Below are 18,828 nucleotides of genomic sequence, written 5' to 3'. Positions count from 1 at the left end.
CATTTTGGCCGGCCAGTTATGCACCTTCATGTTTGAGTTTCTTCAGAGCCTGTGGGAGAATGCCATCCAACCTGGGTGATGTGTAAACTTTTCACCTGCCCATTTAGTCTAATGTAGTTTCATCTGGCTGATCTCACTCCTCTCCTTATTTGCTGCAAGAATGGGATCAGGTGTGGAAATCTCCCCAGTATCTTTAGCAGTAAAGAACAAGGCACAGAAATCATTGAACTTTCCTACTGCAGACTTGTCCCTTGGTGCTCCTTTCACTCTTGCCGTCAAGGGGTCCATCTCTGTACCTTCTTATGTCGGATGTCCTGGGTGAACATTTTACCTTCAGTGTGAGCATCTTCTGAAGGATGCTGCTTAAATCCCGCCTTAGTTAAGAAAATGTGTACATGGATTTCTATTTTGTAGTATTTTGTGTCTTCTGTTCCACCCTTCTGTCTGTACCCATTTATTTTGACTTACCTTTTTCTCCTTTATCCGTTTTCTGTCCTTGTATCAACTCACAAGCTCCATCTTGGCCCAGATTCCTCCCAGTAACCTACCACTAACTACATTTTGCAAAGTTGTGGGGGCTTTGTCATACCATTCTGAAAGCATTTTTTTGTCTTCTGCTTGCTTTTTAACATTGCCAGAAGAAGAATGCAGTATTTCTTATAAACACTGTACTAAATTTACATATGCCAGTGCAGGACTGTCCCTGTAAGTCAAACCTGACCCTTTTACTGACTATTTACCTACATTTTAGCATCTGGCAAAGCCTGTTTCTCAAGCAGCATCCCAACGTGGGTGGTAACAAAGAAAACAGTATTTAATATTGGTAGTAGTATTTTAAAAGTATCTCTGTTTTAAAAGGAAGGTGAAACATTTTGGACATCTTAACCACAGTACACAGATAAGAAAGGAAAAAAAGAGAGCCTGGAAAATAATTCTGTGTGGCAGAAAGAGCTTCAGTACCCTAGATGCAGTGTAATATGTAGCAAATTTGTATACTGGCGTCTTTAAAAACCGTAATGCTTGCATGCCTATATTTGGATAATTTACTTTCTGAAGGAAAAAGGGAGTCTGATTCTTGTTTCTTTGAAAAAAAAAAGTTTGTTTATGTTTTGAATATTTTGGCAGTCTTCTTGTGCATAAACTTTTTTTCATATTTATGTGCATAATTTCAGATAGGATGGATGGTAGTGTTTAAGTAAAAAGGAATGTATTATTTCTCCTTTTATCATCTAGATAAACAGCAGCTGGGCTAGTTAGTACAGACAGTGCTTTAGCAAACAGCTGGTTCTTATCTGAATGACAAAGGGCCAGGGTAGAGACCCTTTTTCTTTAAAAAAAAATAAAATCTTGTTTCTATTTTTATTTTAAGAGAATGGAGAGAAAAGGAGCTACAGGGAATCTGTAGCATGGGAGGTTTTATTGCATTTTTTGGAATATGATAATTTATTATAGATCAGTGCTAGGATCCAGAGAGAGAACTCTCTCTTTTCAGTCTAGAGAGAAGAAGGGTCAGGGGGCTCTTACCAGTCAGTGTCTATTAATACCTGATGAGCGTAAGAAGAAAGACCGATCCAGATTCTTCTCAGGGCTGCCCAGTGCCATGACAAGAAGCAACAGGAACAAATAGAAATACAGGAAATTTCTATATACATAGGAAAAGAATTTTCTTCTTAGATGTGAAACACTGGCACAGCTTACCCTTGCTGACCTTGCTTTGAGCAAGAGTTTGGACTAGATAATCTCCAGTGGTTTCGTCCAACCTCAGTTGGTCTCTGACTCTGAACTGTCACACCAAGGAGTGTTCCAGCTAGGGGCAGCTATTGATGGGAGGCAGTTGCTGCCTGGATTTCTTTTATTGCTAAGCCCTTAATAAGTCAGGAATTTGTACACCTTTGTTTATATTACCTACTCTTTTATCAGTTAATCATATTAAATTATACCTGATAGCACTGAAACTGCCTAAGAGAAGGAACTAGAATGTATAATTCATGCTCTTTATTAGAAATGCATCAGGAAGAACAAGTCTATTTGAACTGCAATGTTGCTTTGGATGTTGGTCTCTTTGTCTTGCCCACAACACAGTTTCCAAATTCTATGTTTTTTTTCTTACACAAACTTTCTGTTAACACGGTAAGGAAAAGACTTTTTTTTTTTTTTAATGAAAGCCAGTTGTGCAATTTTTGTTATTTTATAAAAGGCATGTAACTTCAGTAAAATATTTGTGTAGTTGGCTGTTGATTCATTTGTTTAAGTCATCTTTTGAGATGCTAATTTGAAATGGAAAAAGTTTTCCCTGTGGAAATTTTAAAATATGTGATCCATTTCACAAAACACGGCCATCTAAAGACAACACTCATTCTATTTCTTTTATCTACCCTGTACTTTATTACCAGGAGTGAATTTCTATGTATTTCTCTGATTCAGAGTGATCTTCTTATCAGTATCTTTCTGAAAATCTCCTGAGATCTTTCCACAAATGAGTTTGAAAGTTGATGGGTTGTCACATAAAGGACTGTGCGATATGGCTCACTAGAAGCTGGACACTTTTTACATAAAGTCATCAATATAGCACTGGGAAAATAAATCCCAAAGCACTTTGATAGTTTCACACCTTATTTAAAGGCAGTGAAATAAAGGTTAGTTCATAATTTAATACCTGTATCATGCAAGTTTAAACTCTCATGCAGTTTAATGTTGCTATGCTCTTTTTTCTTAGTGTGTTTCAGAATTTAACATTTCTCTTCAACTTTGCCTTAGATTCCTTTATAACAGAGGCTACAAATATTGTTTAATTTACTTTTCAGTAAAGCTGTCAGTTGTAATCTGCAATTTAAAAAAACTAATAGAACAAATCCTCATTTCACAATTTAAACCTTATTGAGTCTAATTCACTTGCACTGCAAGTTTATTATTCTCCTGCAGCTTGACGTGCCTCCAATTGTAATTGTGTTGACCCTCTGATGCTGTAAATCTCCCCAGTGCTTATCAAACTGGGAGAGATAAGTCTACAATTTGGAACTTCATTAAATATCTCATTTATATTAAAGAGATGATGGCTTTGAAACAGAAATAATAATTTTTACAGAGTCTGCGACCTCCCAGTCGCGGTCTCCTCGACTGTAACGTGGCGTTCCGCAAACCTCCACCCCTCCGTGTACCGGGCGTCACGCCAGCGCCCGGATGTCACAAGTCGTCAGTCCATCAGGCTGAATTCAAAGCCTTTGCTGTGGAGGCTGTAGCCGAAAGCTTTGTAGCCCTTGAAGCAGATTTTTTAAAGTTTTTCATAGCATACATTTCTTAGTCATCTGGGAATTGCGGGTGGACTGATTAATAATGGGCAGCTGTTTCAAGAAGGAAAAAAAAACAACCAACAAACATGTTGCTTGTTACTGTAATTCCTAGAACTATGAACTACTCCTCTCGTGCTCATTTGGAGACTAGTACTTGGAATAAAAATTCCCAGTGGCTTCAAATAGTTTGCAATGTGCTCAGTTTCTTGCAGTGTCTGGTCCCCGCTGTATTTCAATACATATGAAATAAATGCCATGGGATTTGTGTTAGGACATTGATTTCAAAATTTAACTATGTGCTTCAATATGTGTGTTGGTGAGAGGAGCTAATGCTTTGATGTGTGAGTTCATATTACTTTCCTGCAAAATACATGTGTTTTTATAATATTTGCTTATTTTTTATGTCGCTAAATTCAGTTCACAATATTTAGGTGAATTGGTTTAATGGTCTCAGTGAAGCACCTTGGTAGCATTACTGAGAGCCCAGCAGGCTGCTGGAGCCCAGGTGAACTGAGAGCTTTAGGGGCAGGAAGGCTGCATGGTGGGAGGACTGGGCCACAGCGTGGGGAGTCTCTTGTCTCTGCAGGGAGCAACTGGGTCCTGGCAGACTGGGCATCCACACTGACCTGTGAGTGCACAGGTGCTTGTTCTCCTTATTCCCAGGAGCTGCCTGTGCCTGATGGGGTGGCTATACCCAGCTAGATGATATCAAATTGTTTTCTTTGCCTCACATGGGTGCTGCTTTCCTCTGAGCTCTCATTCTCTGGGGCTCACTAAGGAAAACTTGACTTTTTCTTCTGTTTCTGAGACATCTGAGAGGTATATGTAGGAAGACGGGATGACCAGCTTCAGCAAGCAAAGGCTGAGCTGGGAAGTCACTCAGGGAAGTCTTCTGAAGGAGAGCAGGTGGGGCAGGCAGGCGGCTGTACATACAGCGTTCTTCCCTGTGCACGTGGCCAAGCAGCCCATCTCCATTCCTTCTTCCACCACATACCTCACTTGTCTTGTGATGCCCTGGAGAGTCTGGCTGCAGTTGTGGTGGGCAGGGATCTGGCAGTTCCAGAGGTTTGAGGACTAGGGTGGAGGGCACCCCAGCTTGCCATGTCTACTCTTTGGATGCTGCAGTCAGGGATCAGGGAAACATCCAAGCTGAATGAAGCATGTGAGATGTCTACTCTGCAGGCACGAAGGACAGAGCAAAGAATTCAAGAAGAAAAAGAAAGGTTACAGTGAAGTCTGACAACTTTTTGTTTTTCTTTCCCTCCTAACTACAAAACTTTGTTTCTGCATTGGTTACTAATATGAGTGGTGGGGTTTCCTAGGGTTTCCATGATGATTGCATTTGAAAGTGAGCTGCGTCTCTTTGGCACCAGCAGCCCAATTCCAAATAGGAGTTCCTGTTCCATGCTTCTGACAGGAACCTTGATGTGTCCAGCTGTCAGCATGGGGAAAGTGGCTCAGCTGTCTGCCGATGGTATTGAAAACAGCCCAAACTGTCTGTTTAAGAAATTGTCCAACCAAAATAAAATGTTTTTTTTTTTCACCAATTTTCTGCTGAAGGATTTGAAATTTGACAGGGCACCATGGGGGGTGCAATGTAAAGGGGTTAGAAACTTGGTCATTAAGCAGAGCTGTCATTGCAAATTATCTTTGTCCGGGGTGAGAAGTTCTACCTCATTTGGTACTCAGACAGGTCTAGCCCTTAGGCAATTTGTTACAGTTCCCCCATGCGGCTAAGTGGACCCCGGGTGCTAATTTTTCCCTCTCTGTGCAGTTGGAATCACCTGGGAGCCCCTCCGGGCCAGAGCTGCCCATAGAGACTCTGCTGGATGACCGGGAGCGGAGGATTTCCCACTCCCTCTACGGCGGGATCGAGGGTCTCAGCGAATCGCCCACAAAGAACATGGCATTGAGTAGGATAATGGGTGAGTCAAAGCAGCTCTGCTAAGCAGGGCATGTTTTTATTCCTCTCTGTGATTCATTGAAGGGAAATAAATGCATTATGTGGGAATCAGGGAACACATAGGTTGCAATGACCAACTTAAAACATGCTTTCAAATTGTTCCACACAAGCCTTCTGGATAGTTAATGTGAGAAAGAAAGTGAAATTCTAAAGTGAGTTTCATATCCTGTGGCAGGTGATAGAACGAATAGCAGTAGTATTTAACGTGGTTTTTCAATGTCTGCTTTGGGACAATAAATTATTGGTTGGTCTAGGCTCCTTGTTGAGTCTTCAGTTGCATTGAAGTCAGTGACTCATGGGAATTTATAGTTTTTTTCCAGCATTTCTTCTCCTCTGTTTCAGTCCTACTAAAATACAAAAATAAATAAGGCAAACCTGCATCCATTTATGCTTATTAGGGCATTTCATTAATTTGTTTGAATTTTTGCTTTGCAGGACACCAATTTTAAAGCCTCATAACTAATTTTAAGCATCCCTTGTGTAGATACTGTGCCATACCATCTGCGTGGTCCCAGTGGATAATGAGGTTATTAGAGGTTGCTCTGCAGCAATTCAACTTCTGATATACAGAGCTAGGTAATAAAGACTTGCCTTGCCACGGGAGTGGCTGGGTTTACTGACTAGGATGGGATTAGTTTGAAAGGATTTTCAAATTTAAACACAAGAAGCGGTTTGATGAAAATAGCACCTGACAGAAGATGCAGCGATTGCTTGCTTGAGTTGCAAGTTTTAAACAGAAGATATGACCATTAAATCTGGGAGTTTTCTTAGTGTCTTACATACACAGAATATATTAGAAAATGCTTCTATAGACTTGATATGAAACAAGGCTGAACTTAGTTTTTAATTGCTTTAGGTTGATTTTCAGACTCAGAAAATTTAAAGTCTACCACTTAGACTTTTTCCAGTCAACAGTTTGTGTGTATTTTTCACCCTGTTTTGGGGTTTCTTTTTTTTTTAATTTTTGTATTTTGGGGTTTGCATTTTCTTCGCGCTAACAGAATAAGATTGCTGATGAAGTCTCTGAAAATCCACAAGTTTGCTCTTTAGGTCTTTAGGTATTTATTTCATTAAGTGTTCTGTCCTTTTTTTTTTTTTTTTGTGTTTGGGCAACAATAATTGGAAACAAATATTCTGTTCTATTGCATTTCATTTTGTGCAGATTGGAAGAAAAATTGTGTACATGAAAATCAAGGAAGCGTGAAACCTTGTCACCCAAAGTCATATGCTCTTAAAGAGAAACATTTAGAAAAAAACCTGTTTATTTGTCAACAAATTTAAGGAGTGATAAAGTAATTTGGAGTCTTTAGCACTACCATAGAAAGAACTAGTTCTTGTGTTGTCAAGGCTTTAGATAAAACATTTGTAAAGCGCTACCTTCTGCTTTTCCCATCAGTGCTGCAGCGGATTTACACACAGAGCTCATATAAGCGTTAACAAGTTATCGCTTAGACACCTTGTCCATTGATGGGAGAAGAAACTCAGCGAGTCTGTGTGCATGTGTGTCAGCAATGCAGTTTACTTCCACATCAAAGGAACACAGAACTTGCCATGCCAAATCGAACTAATAGTTCATCAGTCTGGTATCATCTCTTTAGCAGTAGCCAGTAACTGATGTTGCAACAAAAGAAAAAAAAGTCTTTCCAAAGCTTTTGAAATCCTATGCTTTTAGAATACCTCTGCACTGTGAACATAGGAGAAAAAAAATTCATCCTGCATTTTCTAAGTTTTTTATAACCTGAAGTTCAAGTTTTGATGTCCTGTGAATCATCATTTTTCTGTATTGTTTTCAGGAACCAGGAACTATGTAGAAAATTGGTTGGTTGCAACTTAAATCCATTGATGCTTTAGTGGAAGCACATGGAAAATCAAATTTTGCCTGAAACCCACAGTAAATGTGATCTAGTGCAGTGTAACTGAAAAGTAGTCTTGCCAGAACTAACTGGGCTTTTCCCTTCTGCAGCTTCACAGAGCTGTCATGTATAAATCCAGTTTTTAGGGAGCTGTCAGTTTTCTAATAGACTAATTTTTCTGAATTAATCAGTGCCACTAAGTTAAAACTGCAGTGTTCACAACCTTTTGTGTTATTATTGCATGCAAGTTTTCTTGCAGTGCCAGAAAGATGACAGAAAGCCTGTTGCAAGAGATAAGTTCAGTTGCTTGTTTCAGAATAGCTAACATTTGTAAGACCCAATCATTTATTACGTAGTGGAATTCCTGTCCTTTTAGCATTGATAATAAGGTAAAACTCAGAACTTTTTTTATTTTCTTGAGCATGTTTATGTTACATGACACTTCCAGAGTTTTTTCCTCTCTTGAAAATTGACCTAAAAGTGAGGATTACTCCTAAGAACAATCTGGCTGAGGAAGACAGGAGGTCTGTACCTTCCCATGCAAGCCCTGACCATGAAAACAAGCCAAAAAGGAGTACTTTATGCAGTGCTGGTTCCCTTGAGTGCTCTCCCCATATCAAGAAGCCCTCTGACTTAAGGGCTCTGTGAATCATCTGATGTCTTTTTATTTACCCCTCAATGAGCTTCACTATGTAAACTTTTAGTACTCTCAGTACTTATTAGTGAGGAAGTCATAGCTTGTTTCATGGGTGAAGGAGTAGGTCTTTCTGCTGCTTTTGCTATTGGATAAAATTGATGGATTTGAGTCCTTCCTATTCAAAAGCAATAATCTCAAAGTCTAGAAAATACCTGCTGTTTTTAGTCATTGCTTAAAGTTGGAAGGAAGCTTTTAAGAGAGTTTTGTTTCTTTTAAATACACTAATGTAATTTTCAGGAAAGGTGTTTAAGACAATTTCCTTACTCTTTCAATCCATAACTGGCAGCAAGAACTGGTTGTCAGAGCCTTGCTGTGAGAGTAGGAATAAAATACCAATTTTACAATGTGATTTAAATTATGTAAAATAATGTTTGCTTACTGCAAAAAGACTACGTGAATCTTTTAATGTTTCTGATGATTCTCATGTTGATCTCCTTTTCTAGATGATTATTGCTATTATGGATTTTCTTATGCTTTTTCATTTTATAATATTTCTCTGAAAATTACTGATGGAGAAAAGATATAACTTTCTGTATTCAGGGAATAATATTTTTGATTTTGATGAGGCTTTTTTATTTATACAAATTAGGTCTTTTAAGAATTAGATGGCTGTAATAAACTCTTATGTTTGTTTATTTTAATATTTTCAGGTTGCATGCTGTTAGCACATTCAGAATAACAACTGTGTTATACTGGTTTGCTTGACTATAATTAAAAATTCAAGTCTCTTCTTTTGATACACCTTTCTTGTATATCATGCATTATGCTCGTGAATTTTGCAATACACAAACACGTAGCTCCTGTCTATAATAAATTATTCTTATACAACAAACAGCTTAGTACAAAGTCCTCTTTCATCTCTTTCTTCTAGTTGCTTATATTTTTTTTATGAACGCGGTGGGTTTTGTTGCTAACGGTGACTAAACAGAAGTTAGTTATCAGGGGGTGCACAGAATAACAATTGCTTGCACTGAATCTGCCTTTCATCCTGAAGGATCTCCCAGAAATTTGATGGCTCCTACACAACAGGAAATACTTTGTTCTCTACATAAATAATCGCTATCTTAAGGATAGAATCAGGGGGAAGCACTACTGACAAAAATTTAGTTAGAGTGTGTGTGTCATTGAAATGAAAATAACCCTTTACAATTAGAATGTAATTCCTTGGCCAGGAATCTCATCAGAATGCGATGCTCAGATACAACAGTTGACAGATGCAAGGCCTGGATATAGTGGAAAAATTCTTGTCCTTAGATGTTCCCCAGGCATCTGTTGAACAATTGGTCTGAATCCCACAGTATCAAAACGCTCATGAGATATTCATAAAGGAATACTGGGTTTTGAACATATAGTGAGACTGTTCAACAGATCTTGTAGACCATACTTTAAAAAGAAAGCAGTAGTAAAACCACAGGGATCAAGCCAGATACAGTTCATGGTAATGCAGTGGCAGTATGGGAGCCAAGTTATCCCAGCAAACCTATTAGCTAAACTTCAGAGAATTTCAAGATTTGAAAGAACCCAGAGCAGTTTAGTTCTTCTTGAATAGGCCTGTGTATGCTCAGGGTTTTTTGGAGTGCTTTATATTGGTGGTTTAATTCAGGTCCAGACTATCTTCTGGTCTATTATAGGTATGTAATAGGTTTGAAGTGTTGCCGTTTGGCATATTTTAACTTCCAAGGTAAAAATCCTTATGGACCTGGAGACCAGCCATTTGCTACTGGAGCTCTGAGACTTCTTTTTTTGCACAGGGAGATGGGAACCCTTCTTACACCATAGTTTGGTGTGGTCTGCTATGCTTCTTTAGATTGGTAACTTGTCCAAGAAATTTGAACATTGTTGCCCTAAGATGAGACACACTTGAAAGGGAGAATGTTTTCCCTTGCTCAGTACACTGTCCAAAATACTTTATATTACTACAGATTACCTCACTGAAATTGAATTAATATATGCAAAACTGGACTTGAAATGTATTCAGAGTCTAAATTTTATAGCACTTTTCTAGCCTGAGGGAAAATTATCGTCTTGAAGAGGTTTGTAGACAGCTCGAGCAGTGCCTTAGATTTGTAGATCAGTCAAATATACTGATGATTACTGGGTTTGAAGTTTCTTTGATGTTTCCTTGTAACATTTCTCACAACACTCGCAGAATTAATTCTCCAGGGGTATTTTCTGTCCACTTCAGCTGAGTTCTCTACAAAGGATGTATTGAGTCCATTGCTGAGGTTTGTCTAACCATCTGCTGGAGGTGAAGCCTTTCACCTGTTTTTAGCTTCATGTGCAATGAAAAGCATAGGCACGTCAGATGGGTTTTCTCCTAAATTCCAAAGCAACTATTAAAACGTCAGCCTTCACCCTTGTCAGAAATAAAGAAGGGTAGTGAAAAGTTAAAAATGTTACTGAATTACTGTAGCCTCTCAAATGGGAAGTTCAATCTGCCGAATGCCATAAGGTTATACCTTTTCACAATCAATTCTTTGGAGACGTTATTAACTACAGAGTTAACAGTCTTGTAGGCATTATGTTTGGAAAGAAGTACATTACCAGGCTAAACATTAACCTGTCCATCAAAGGAGCTATTACTGGGCAGAATCAGCTGTTATGCAAACTGCATACTTTTATTTCAGTTTGACAATGATGAGACGTTCACTGTGCAGTACCTTTTTCTTCCAGCCACTTCTTCAGCCTTCTTTAATGATCTTTTTTGAAACAAATTTTCCCCTCTTTGGAAAACTGTGCAATATGTATTATCTAGTGCAGTGAGGATTTTAGTTAGCTCTTTAAACATAAAGTTTGGGTTTTTTCATTTGTTTTTTAATAATTGCATGCAAAGGTAGTGATGGTAACTGAAACCTTTCCAGAAAAGGAGAATAATTGTTTTCCCCTAATTCTACACAATTTTTCCATATCTATAGGAAAAGGAGAGGGTGGAAATAATTGATGTGTCCATAGAAGCAATTTAGGTTATGGAAATAGAAGTTTTTCAATATATTACTCTGGTGCATCATAGTTTTAGGATAATTTACAGTTTATTGTCAGATTAATGGTTGATTTAAGCTAGTGTGTTTCTCCTCATGAGATGTGACAATTTTACTAATTGTTTTAGTAAGATTATATAATCTTTTAACTTCTACTCAGAAATTAACTCAATGAAGTCTGACACTGAGCAAAGACTAACATAGAATCTTTATTATGTCCCTTTCCTGTATGTGATGGTTCTAGTTTAAGCATTTTAGCAACAGTGTTAAAACTTATTTGAATTTGGTGGTAATAGAATTTGGAAATTTTTTTCAAAATTTTGCATGTATTGACTTCCCAGCAGCAGTTGAACAGTTTCTAATTTCATGAGGGCAAGACTAACCAGGAGAAGTGATGAGCTCTGCTAATCCTTGTTGAACTCATTCTTCGTTACTACCAAACGATGTGATGCAAGAGGAACTGCTGTCCTTTGGGGGAGTTACTTTCAGCAGTTCCTCAGGCAGGATCTGAGACAATAGGCACAGACAGAAACATGTGAGGTTCCCTCTGAACATGAGGAAAAAATTTTTTACTGTAAAGGGTGACCACGCACTGGCACAGAGTAGCCTGGGAGGCGGTGGAGGAGAAGTATTCAAAAGCAATTTGATTGGGGTCCTGGGACACTGGCTGGAGGTGTCTCTGCTTGAGCAGGAAGGGTTGAGATGGATGAGAGGTCCCTTCCAAATTTCAACCCTTCTGTGACACTATAGTCTTCTTCCAGTAGGCCACAGATACAACTGGTGTGCATTACTTTTCAGACCTCTGTATAGGAAGATAAGTATAAACTGAGACATAGTTAATTTTATTGTCTGCATTGTGTCACTCATTGGTTGCACTGCAGTTTGACATGACCTTTTATCAGCTGTGATTATATATTTTTCAAGGCATTCTCTGCACTCTCTGCCAATATTTAGTTTTGGGGGGGTTTCTCTTTTTTTCTCAGGTAAATATCAGCTGTCTCCAACAGTGAACATGCCTCAAGATGACACTGTCATTATTGAAGATGACAGGCTGTCGGTCCTTCCTCCTCATCTATCTGACCAGTCATCATCCAGCTCCCATGATGATGTTGGGTTTGGCACTGTTGATACTGGTGGATGGGCTAAAGCTGCAATTAATGAGTCAACAGACTGGTAAGAGCATGATTTGGTGGAAGGAAAAAAGAGACAGCTGTGATTGCATCCTTTCCTTTAGTTACATTTTTGGTTATTGCTAATATTAGGGTTTTTTCCTCACATTTGGATTTTACTATTTTCAAACTGGTAATTGTCCCTGCTTCAGGAAGGAAGTCTTCACAAATACTTCTGGTTGCAGTGTTGTGCTGTATTAAAGCATATTTGTGAAAATGTTACTAAGACAAAATCAGTATATAGCTGTGTTAATTTGATGATTTAATATTGATTTAATTACCAACTGAGCTAGCTTTTGTAAAAGAAACTTTGCAAAATTTAAACACTTGAGTTTAAACCTCACTGTAAATATTTCTAAGTCTATAAAACAAAAATTTTATTCTTACATTGCATTATATCTCTAAGAGCTTTTCAATACTTCTGCATACTTCATTGCTTTTCCTAATAATGTACAGTACTTTTAAAACCTTCTTAGAGGTCAAAGCAGGTCTTTGTTTTGCTTTAGTGTTAATGCTTGTGTAAAAAGAACTAGTTTTCTTCATTGTGTGTGAAGAAATACTAGTCATATTGTTATATGATTTGCAAAGACTGTACTGTAATAGCTCTACATTTAAATATTTGGAAAGTAGTAGCTGCACATTTAAAACTATGGATAGTAACTTTATATGTTTAATCCATAATAAAAATAATTTTTGTGAATCTTAGGTTAACTCTTCCATTACATTAATATATTTTAATAAAAGAGTCTTAATGAGAAATGTAATGAGCTCCATTTTTTACTTGCTTAGGTTTCTGGCAAAGAAATACTGTTTATTGGTTAGTTAGTACAATTAATACAGATCTAAGATTTAATTTACAAGTCCTGTAATTATCTATATTAATAGCAAAATAAAAGCCCACCCCTGTACACTGCCACTTCTTGAAGCTAGATAATTACCACGAATGGTGTGAAGTATATGAATTTTCTTATTTTTCTTGTCTCTTGAGCCTGTTATGAGTATGTCAGCAATATCTTAATAAAACAGCAATAGCACCTGCCAGCTGATATGCACCTGTCAGCTGCTTCTTTACTTTATACTAGTTTATTTCATCTTATATCCAGGAATTGAGTTCCATATTTTAAGCACTGTTTTAATAATTCCTTAAAAGGTAATTCTTTCATCTTCATTTGCCTTTTTTTTTTAATGTTGCAGTTCTTCTCATGGACAAGTCGTACCTGTAATTTGGGCCCATGAAAAGTCCATTTGTCTTTTGCAAAACCTTTTAGAGCTGAGAATCTGAGACATTTAAATAGAATAGTATCGAAGCTTATACGTAATACCTTATTGCTGAGGGTGGGTTTTTTAGCTAAATATGAGCCAAAACCTATAACATAAAGTAAAAGCCCATTTGAAACGTGCAGATGCTTTTATATTGATTTCTGCAGTGTGTCTTGCTATTCATATACTTCTTTGTAAATGAAAGTAACAGTTAAAAAAATAGGGATTAGATATTGGGGAATTGATCATGCTCAAAAAACTTAAGCATGTCTATGAGAAACTGTAAAGGTCTTCAGATACAATGACACTTAAAAGAGTAGATCAGTGCCATACTTAACTATCTAATGTATTCTATCTGTAAAAAAAAAGTAAATAGCACTAGAATTAGAGTGTTGCATTAATTTCCTGTTGCTAATGGATGAAGGAAGACTTGTAAAATGAAGGTGCATTGTATGATTTTGCTGGAAGGCACAAAGGGTAAAACTAAGAATATGGATGAAGGGTTATCCAAACAAGAATGGCAGCTGTTCTGAATCACAGAAGAAAATGTAAGCTTTTCCAGCCTCACAATATCTCCCTAATCCTTGATGAAAATGTTATGAAAACAAAGGGGCAATAAGACAGGATTAATAAGTGGAATTTTAATAACATTGAGGGTCAGAAGACGGTTACATTCTTTTAAGGATCAGCTGTCATTCCAGAAATCTTATTTGTTAAGTGTGCTAGAATATAGTAAATTGCATTTGGCATTGCTTAATGACTTGCACTAAATTCACCTTCTGTCTTTTATTGATGTAGTTGAAAAATATTAAAATGAGGCATTTTAGGGGCATTAGTTCCTCCTCTGTGCTCATTGGCTTTTACAGTTGTGACTCTTCATGGGGACTTTTGAATACTTTTAGACAATATACATGCATTCAGACTCCTATGATCTGCTTCTTCCTTAATTACTAAAACATGCTTGTGGGTCATTAATAATAGAAGTAAAACAGGACATGAAAATTGATAACCCTGCATAGGGCTCAGATAAAAGTGCTAAGTAGCACCTTTAGTGTGCAGGATACTATGTAAACATGGAATAATAATTCCCCTAGTAAGTGTGTGTGGAAGAGGAGGTATGAGAAGGGCAAATCAAGGAAGCAGAAAGTCCCTAAAGGTGGTGTCAGTGGCAATGCTGGAATCCAGTCTCCCACATTCCCAGTCACTGATGCTGTGTCCAGGCCCACTGCTCTCTCAGGGATCTGTGGTGTCCTTTTCAAGTTATATTTGACTTTGGAGTTTTCGTCTGTTCTTAGGACTTCAAGTTCAGTATATATGTGTGTGGTGTGTTTACATGGAAATGATATTCAGCTCTATTAGAAGCTTTATACAGGTGGATCAAAGCAAACTCATATGAAAAAAAGAAGCATATAGCCAAGAGAAATAGTTTTAGAAATTCATCCTTTTTGAAGAAAGTGTCACAGGATACATTTTGTTTGGCTAGATGAAGCTGGTCATCTTTAACAAACGTGAACTCTGCTAATTCTCACATTTTTCTGACCTTCAGAGACAGGGCTGAGTAGCAGTGAGCCAGAAACTTCTGTGTGGCCTTGGGAAAGTCAATTATAATCTGATTATGAAAGGTGTTGAAACCCTGTGAGTTCAGTTTGAGTCACTTTAGAGGACATTTCAGACTTAGGTTGTTCTTATTCAACTATGTGTTGCATTGCTGTAAATGCTAGAATAGTATATTGGCCTTGACAATTTTATCTTTCTATGATGTGGAGATAATTTTTTCCCTATTTTGTGGGAGTGAATGTGAAGACTAAATAGTTATTTTTGAGTTTGGTCTCTGATTCATCAAAGCTTTTAAGCATATGCTTCAAAATGTTGCTAAATTGCGCAGACATCTCTGAAATAGTTGCAGTAATTAAATGTAAAACATTATGAGCCTGAGCCAGAAACATTAAAGTCAAAAGGCACTTGACATTGGCTTTATTCATATAAGCTCTGATCCTGCTCACACTGAAGTATTATGTGCTTGTCACATGCACATATATTATTATTTGTAAATCTGCCATTACTAGACTGAATTTCTTCTCAGCTGCCTGGTAATGTGGATAGTGATTTTTGTCCTTTATTGTACTTCATGCCTTTGGACACTTTTTCTTACCTCTATTTACTGTTGTACCTAATACCCAGCTGTTTCTTGATCAAAGATGCTTTTGTAAATTATAGTACGTGGCCTACAAAAACATGCACATATTACAGAATTTAAAACTATAAGTTAGTTTCTGCAGAAATTCACTATTTGCCTGTTTCTCACTAGGAATGAGATGTATATTATACTTACCCCTTACAGTAAAAAATGTATGCTGCCAAACAGTACGATGTGTGTACACAATATTTTGAATGGCATTTAGAGATCTGCTTAGAGATCTCAGTGACAAAATGCTTAGCTTTTTTGTATCTTAAAGTACAACAACAATCAAAGGGAGGATTTTGAGGGATCATTTTCTTATAGGATAGATAACAATGGTGCAAAATACTCATTTTTCAGTATTTTATGCTTTTGATTTCTTTTTGTGCCAGCTGAAGTAGAAATTTAAATACTCTCCCCTTTTCCAGGAGTCAGAAGATCTTTGTGTGTTTTCTTTCCTACTGTTTATTAACAATAAGCAATCTTGCTTTTTTTTTTTAAAATTGTTCTTAACATGTGCTGTGGCCATGGTGACACATTGCAAGCCTAAGGTTTAGCTTGCATACCAAATTTTACTTGCATTCATGATTCTGCCAGTGTTTGACCAACATTAATAAATCTACCTTTGGCATGCTTCTGATGAAGCTCACTGAAGACCTGACTCACTCAGCCAAGGTCACACCTTCAGAAGAACCCAAAACTCAGAACAGTTGCCCTTATTTCTGATTTAATAGTGGATCCATTGTGGTGAACACTTTTTCTGTAGGGAAGCAATGAGTAAATATATGGTTGTCTGTCATAGCCAGGTTAAAAGCAAGAGAAACTGTGAAAAATTTACAAGCAATTTCACATATGGAGAGAAATTTTAATGCAGAGTCTTTAAATGAAGAAGTTTAAACCTTTGTGGGCTTCAGGCAGGACAGATTCTATTTATGCTTTACTGAAAACATTTTTTGAGAAGAAAAATCTCATAATTTTCTATCAATAGAATATATTTGTTTCTCAGGAATCAAAAGGAACTGTTTTATTCTTCCTCAAATTATTCCTATGTTGGGCTTTATGTTCTGATAGTATATGTATAGTGCACCAGATATGTATATCTTTCATTAAGCTCTTAAGTGAAATTCTTGATACTTTTTAACTAGAATTGCTTGATGAAGTAAAACAAATCCATCGTGTGTGTAACTGAATACTTGCAGTGGTTTATTTGAAACTGTACACTTTTTCATTGGTAGAAGTCACGTGCTAAATAAATGCTTTTCTCTGAAGAGTGAAAGGTTGCGTGATCTTGATAAATGTTCGCATGATTTTTTTCCCTTCCTACAGCACTCTTAGTCCAGATGTTGATCCAGTGCTTGCCTTCCAGCGAGAGGGTTTTGGACGCCAGAGCATGTCAGAAAAGCGTACAAAGCAATTTTCAGATGCCAGTCAGTTGGAGTTTGTTAAAACACGAAAATCCAAAAGCATGGATCTAGGTAGTGAGTGATATTTTTTCAATTTTTTTTATTTGAACCTGATTTTCATGTTGTAAGTATATAGATTTTGTAATTCCAAACACATTGTGTGTATGCAGTACTACTGCACATAATGTCTACTTGTGGGAAGAAAAATGCTAACTTAAATGCCTAAGTGACCTGTGTATTGTTTGTTGTTTGTAAGTGTCCATACATTCGAACGTTGTAGCCTTCTGGATATATGGTTATACATAAACATAATAAACAGTATTTATTAAAATGGAGGTGAAAAGTGCATTTTACCGATCCATTTAGAATAAGTGGGTAAAACTGTACCTCAATGTGGTTCTGTGTAGCCAGGTTTATTCTCAGTTCATTGTTATAATGCAGTTAACCTTAAAGGTCCTTCAGACTCTCTCAATTTGTAGATGAATTCAGAATTAGAAAATGGAGCAAGTCTGACGTCTATTTGAGATCAAAGTTTTAATATTTGTATCAGAAGCCCTATAAAGTAGCCACAACTGAGACAGGCAATCAGTAATCATTTTAACTCATAAACCAAATGAGAATAAGTAAGTGCTAACGAGCCCATCTATTTTTCTGCTATTGAATTTAGATTCTGATTTGTGGACTCTAGTAACCTTAAACAGTGAGTTTTGATTGTTTAAACACACAAAATTCTCTACTTAGAATAATAAGATATAATGCAATTATAGTGCAATTCACTACTTTACAATAGTTGTGAATGTCTTACCTACAGTCCTTAATTCACCAACTTCCTCAGGGTACAGTAAGGTTGGTGGTATTACTTGTCTTGACTAGTTGCAATGTGCTAACGTGTAAATAACATATTGTACCTGCCTGTGATGTGAACATGACTGACATTGCATGAAGGTTACTAGTTTGCTGCCATTTCTGCCCAGAATGTTTGCTTACTGTTGCAGTTTATTTGCATGAAGTGTGACATTTCTAAGGTCCCCTAACTTGAAAAAGAAAAGGCAAAACAGGAGGAATGTTGGATGCATGTGGGGCATGGGCACTAACTGGGCTAACCGTTATGCATTTACCTTTTAACAGTAGCTGACGAGACTAAGCTCAGTACAATGGATGACCAGAAAACAGGTAAGAATTGACAGTAAGGCTGTTGCTATAGAAACCTTGGTCAAAGCAGCTTACCACAATTACAGAACTGCCAGTCAAATTGCATGAAAACATGAATATTCCAGTACTTGCATGGCTGCTTTCTATTGTTGTGAATAATCAAGTCGTAGAGAAGAAGAGAATTTTCTATAGAGACAAGTATCTAGGGTATTATATTCAACAAGGTCATGCATGTGACTGTAGGCAGACACCTGTTTCTACACTTTGAACTCATAAATATTTGGAGTTGTTTGAAGTTTTTTGTCCTTTCAAAAAAAGTCTTGGAAAACCTCCTCCTAGCTTCAAACTGAAATGCATGGAATAGATGATTTGGAAGAGTCGAGTGTTTGGCTATTACAGTGCTAACACAGTGCTTGAAAACAATTATTTTAATTAGAAAACTGCTGCCTTGGCCTTAAGTGGTCATCAGATACATGTTGTGCGCTGAGTTGAAGATTATTTGTGCAAGTTGATTTGCTTTTGGAGCTGAAATCTGAGCCTTGTAAAAGAACAAAAGAATATGTAAATAGAATCTTTTCCGTATACCATTCATTGTAATGTTTCTCAAAATGATAATGAGAAATAGCTTTCAAGGCATATTTTTTATTAGTAATTAAAATAATGCACCAACTGCAATTATGAACCTTTATGATTTATTAATATAAGTTAGCTTTTGACCTATGGAATGCTATTTTAATTAGGCTAGATCCAGAGGACACCATAACATTACTTAGCTCTAATTAGGAACAATTCACCTTTTTAACCTGAAAATATTATTTATTTTAGCATGATTTAAGAAGTAGTGCATTCCATACAGAATTTACAATTACTAATTCACAACTGCA

General features: G+C 37.0%; 1 protein-coding gene across 13 annotated transcripts in view; it reads left to right on the top strand.

Annotated features, from left to right (window-relative positions):
- The window catches only part of PARD3 (par-3 family cell polarity regulator), a 432,225-nt gene that overhangs the window by 260,899 nt on the left and 152,498 nt on the right, over nt 1–18,828 (top strand). For 6 of the 13 annotated variants that reach the window (XM_029961728.1, XM_029961724.1, XM_029961727.1 and 3 more), the window contains 4 exons: nt 5,065–5,215; nt 11,765–11,954; nt 16,716–16,867; nt 17,921–17,965. In XM_029961728.1, the coding sequence (XP_029817588.1) occupies nt 5,065–5,215; nt 11,765–11,954; nt 16,716–16,867; nt 17,921–17,965 (538 nt within the window). The remainder of the gene's footprint in view (nt 1–5,064; nt 5,216–11,764; nt 11,955–16,715; nt 16,868–17,920; nt 17,966–18,828) is intronic. The other 7 variants (XM_029961730.1, XM_029961733.1, XM_029961729.1 and 4 more) reach the window with 3 other exon arrangements.

The sequence above is a fragment of the Manacus vitellinus genome, unplaced genomic scaffold, assembly GCF_001715985.3.
Source record: "Manacus vitellinus isolate BGI_N305 unplaced genomic scaffold, ASM171598v3 scaffold_3_pilon, whole genome shotgun sequence".
In the NCBI taxonomy this organism is placed as follows: Eukaryota; Metazoa; Chordata; class Aves; order Passeriformes; family Pipridae; genus Manacus; species Manacus vitellinus.
This window is presented reverse-complemented; position numbering and strand designations above follow the sequence as displayed.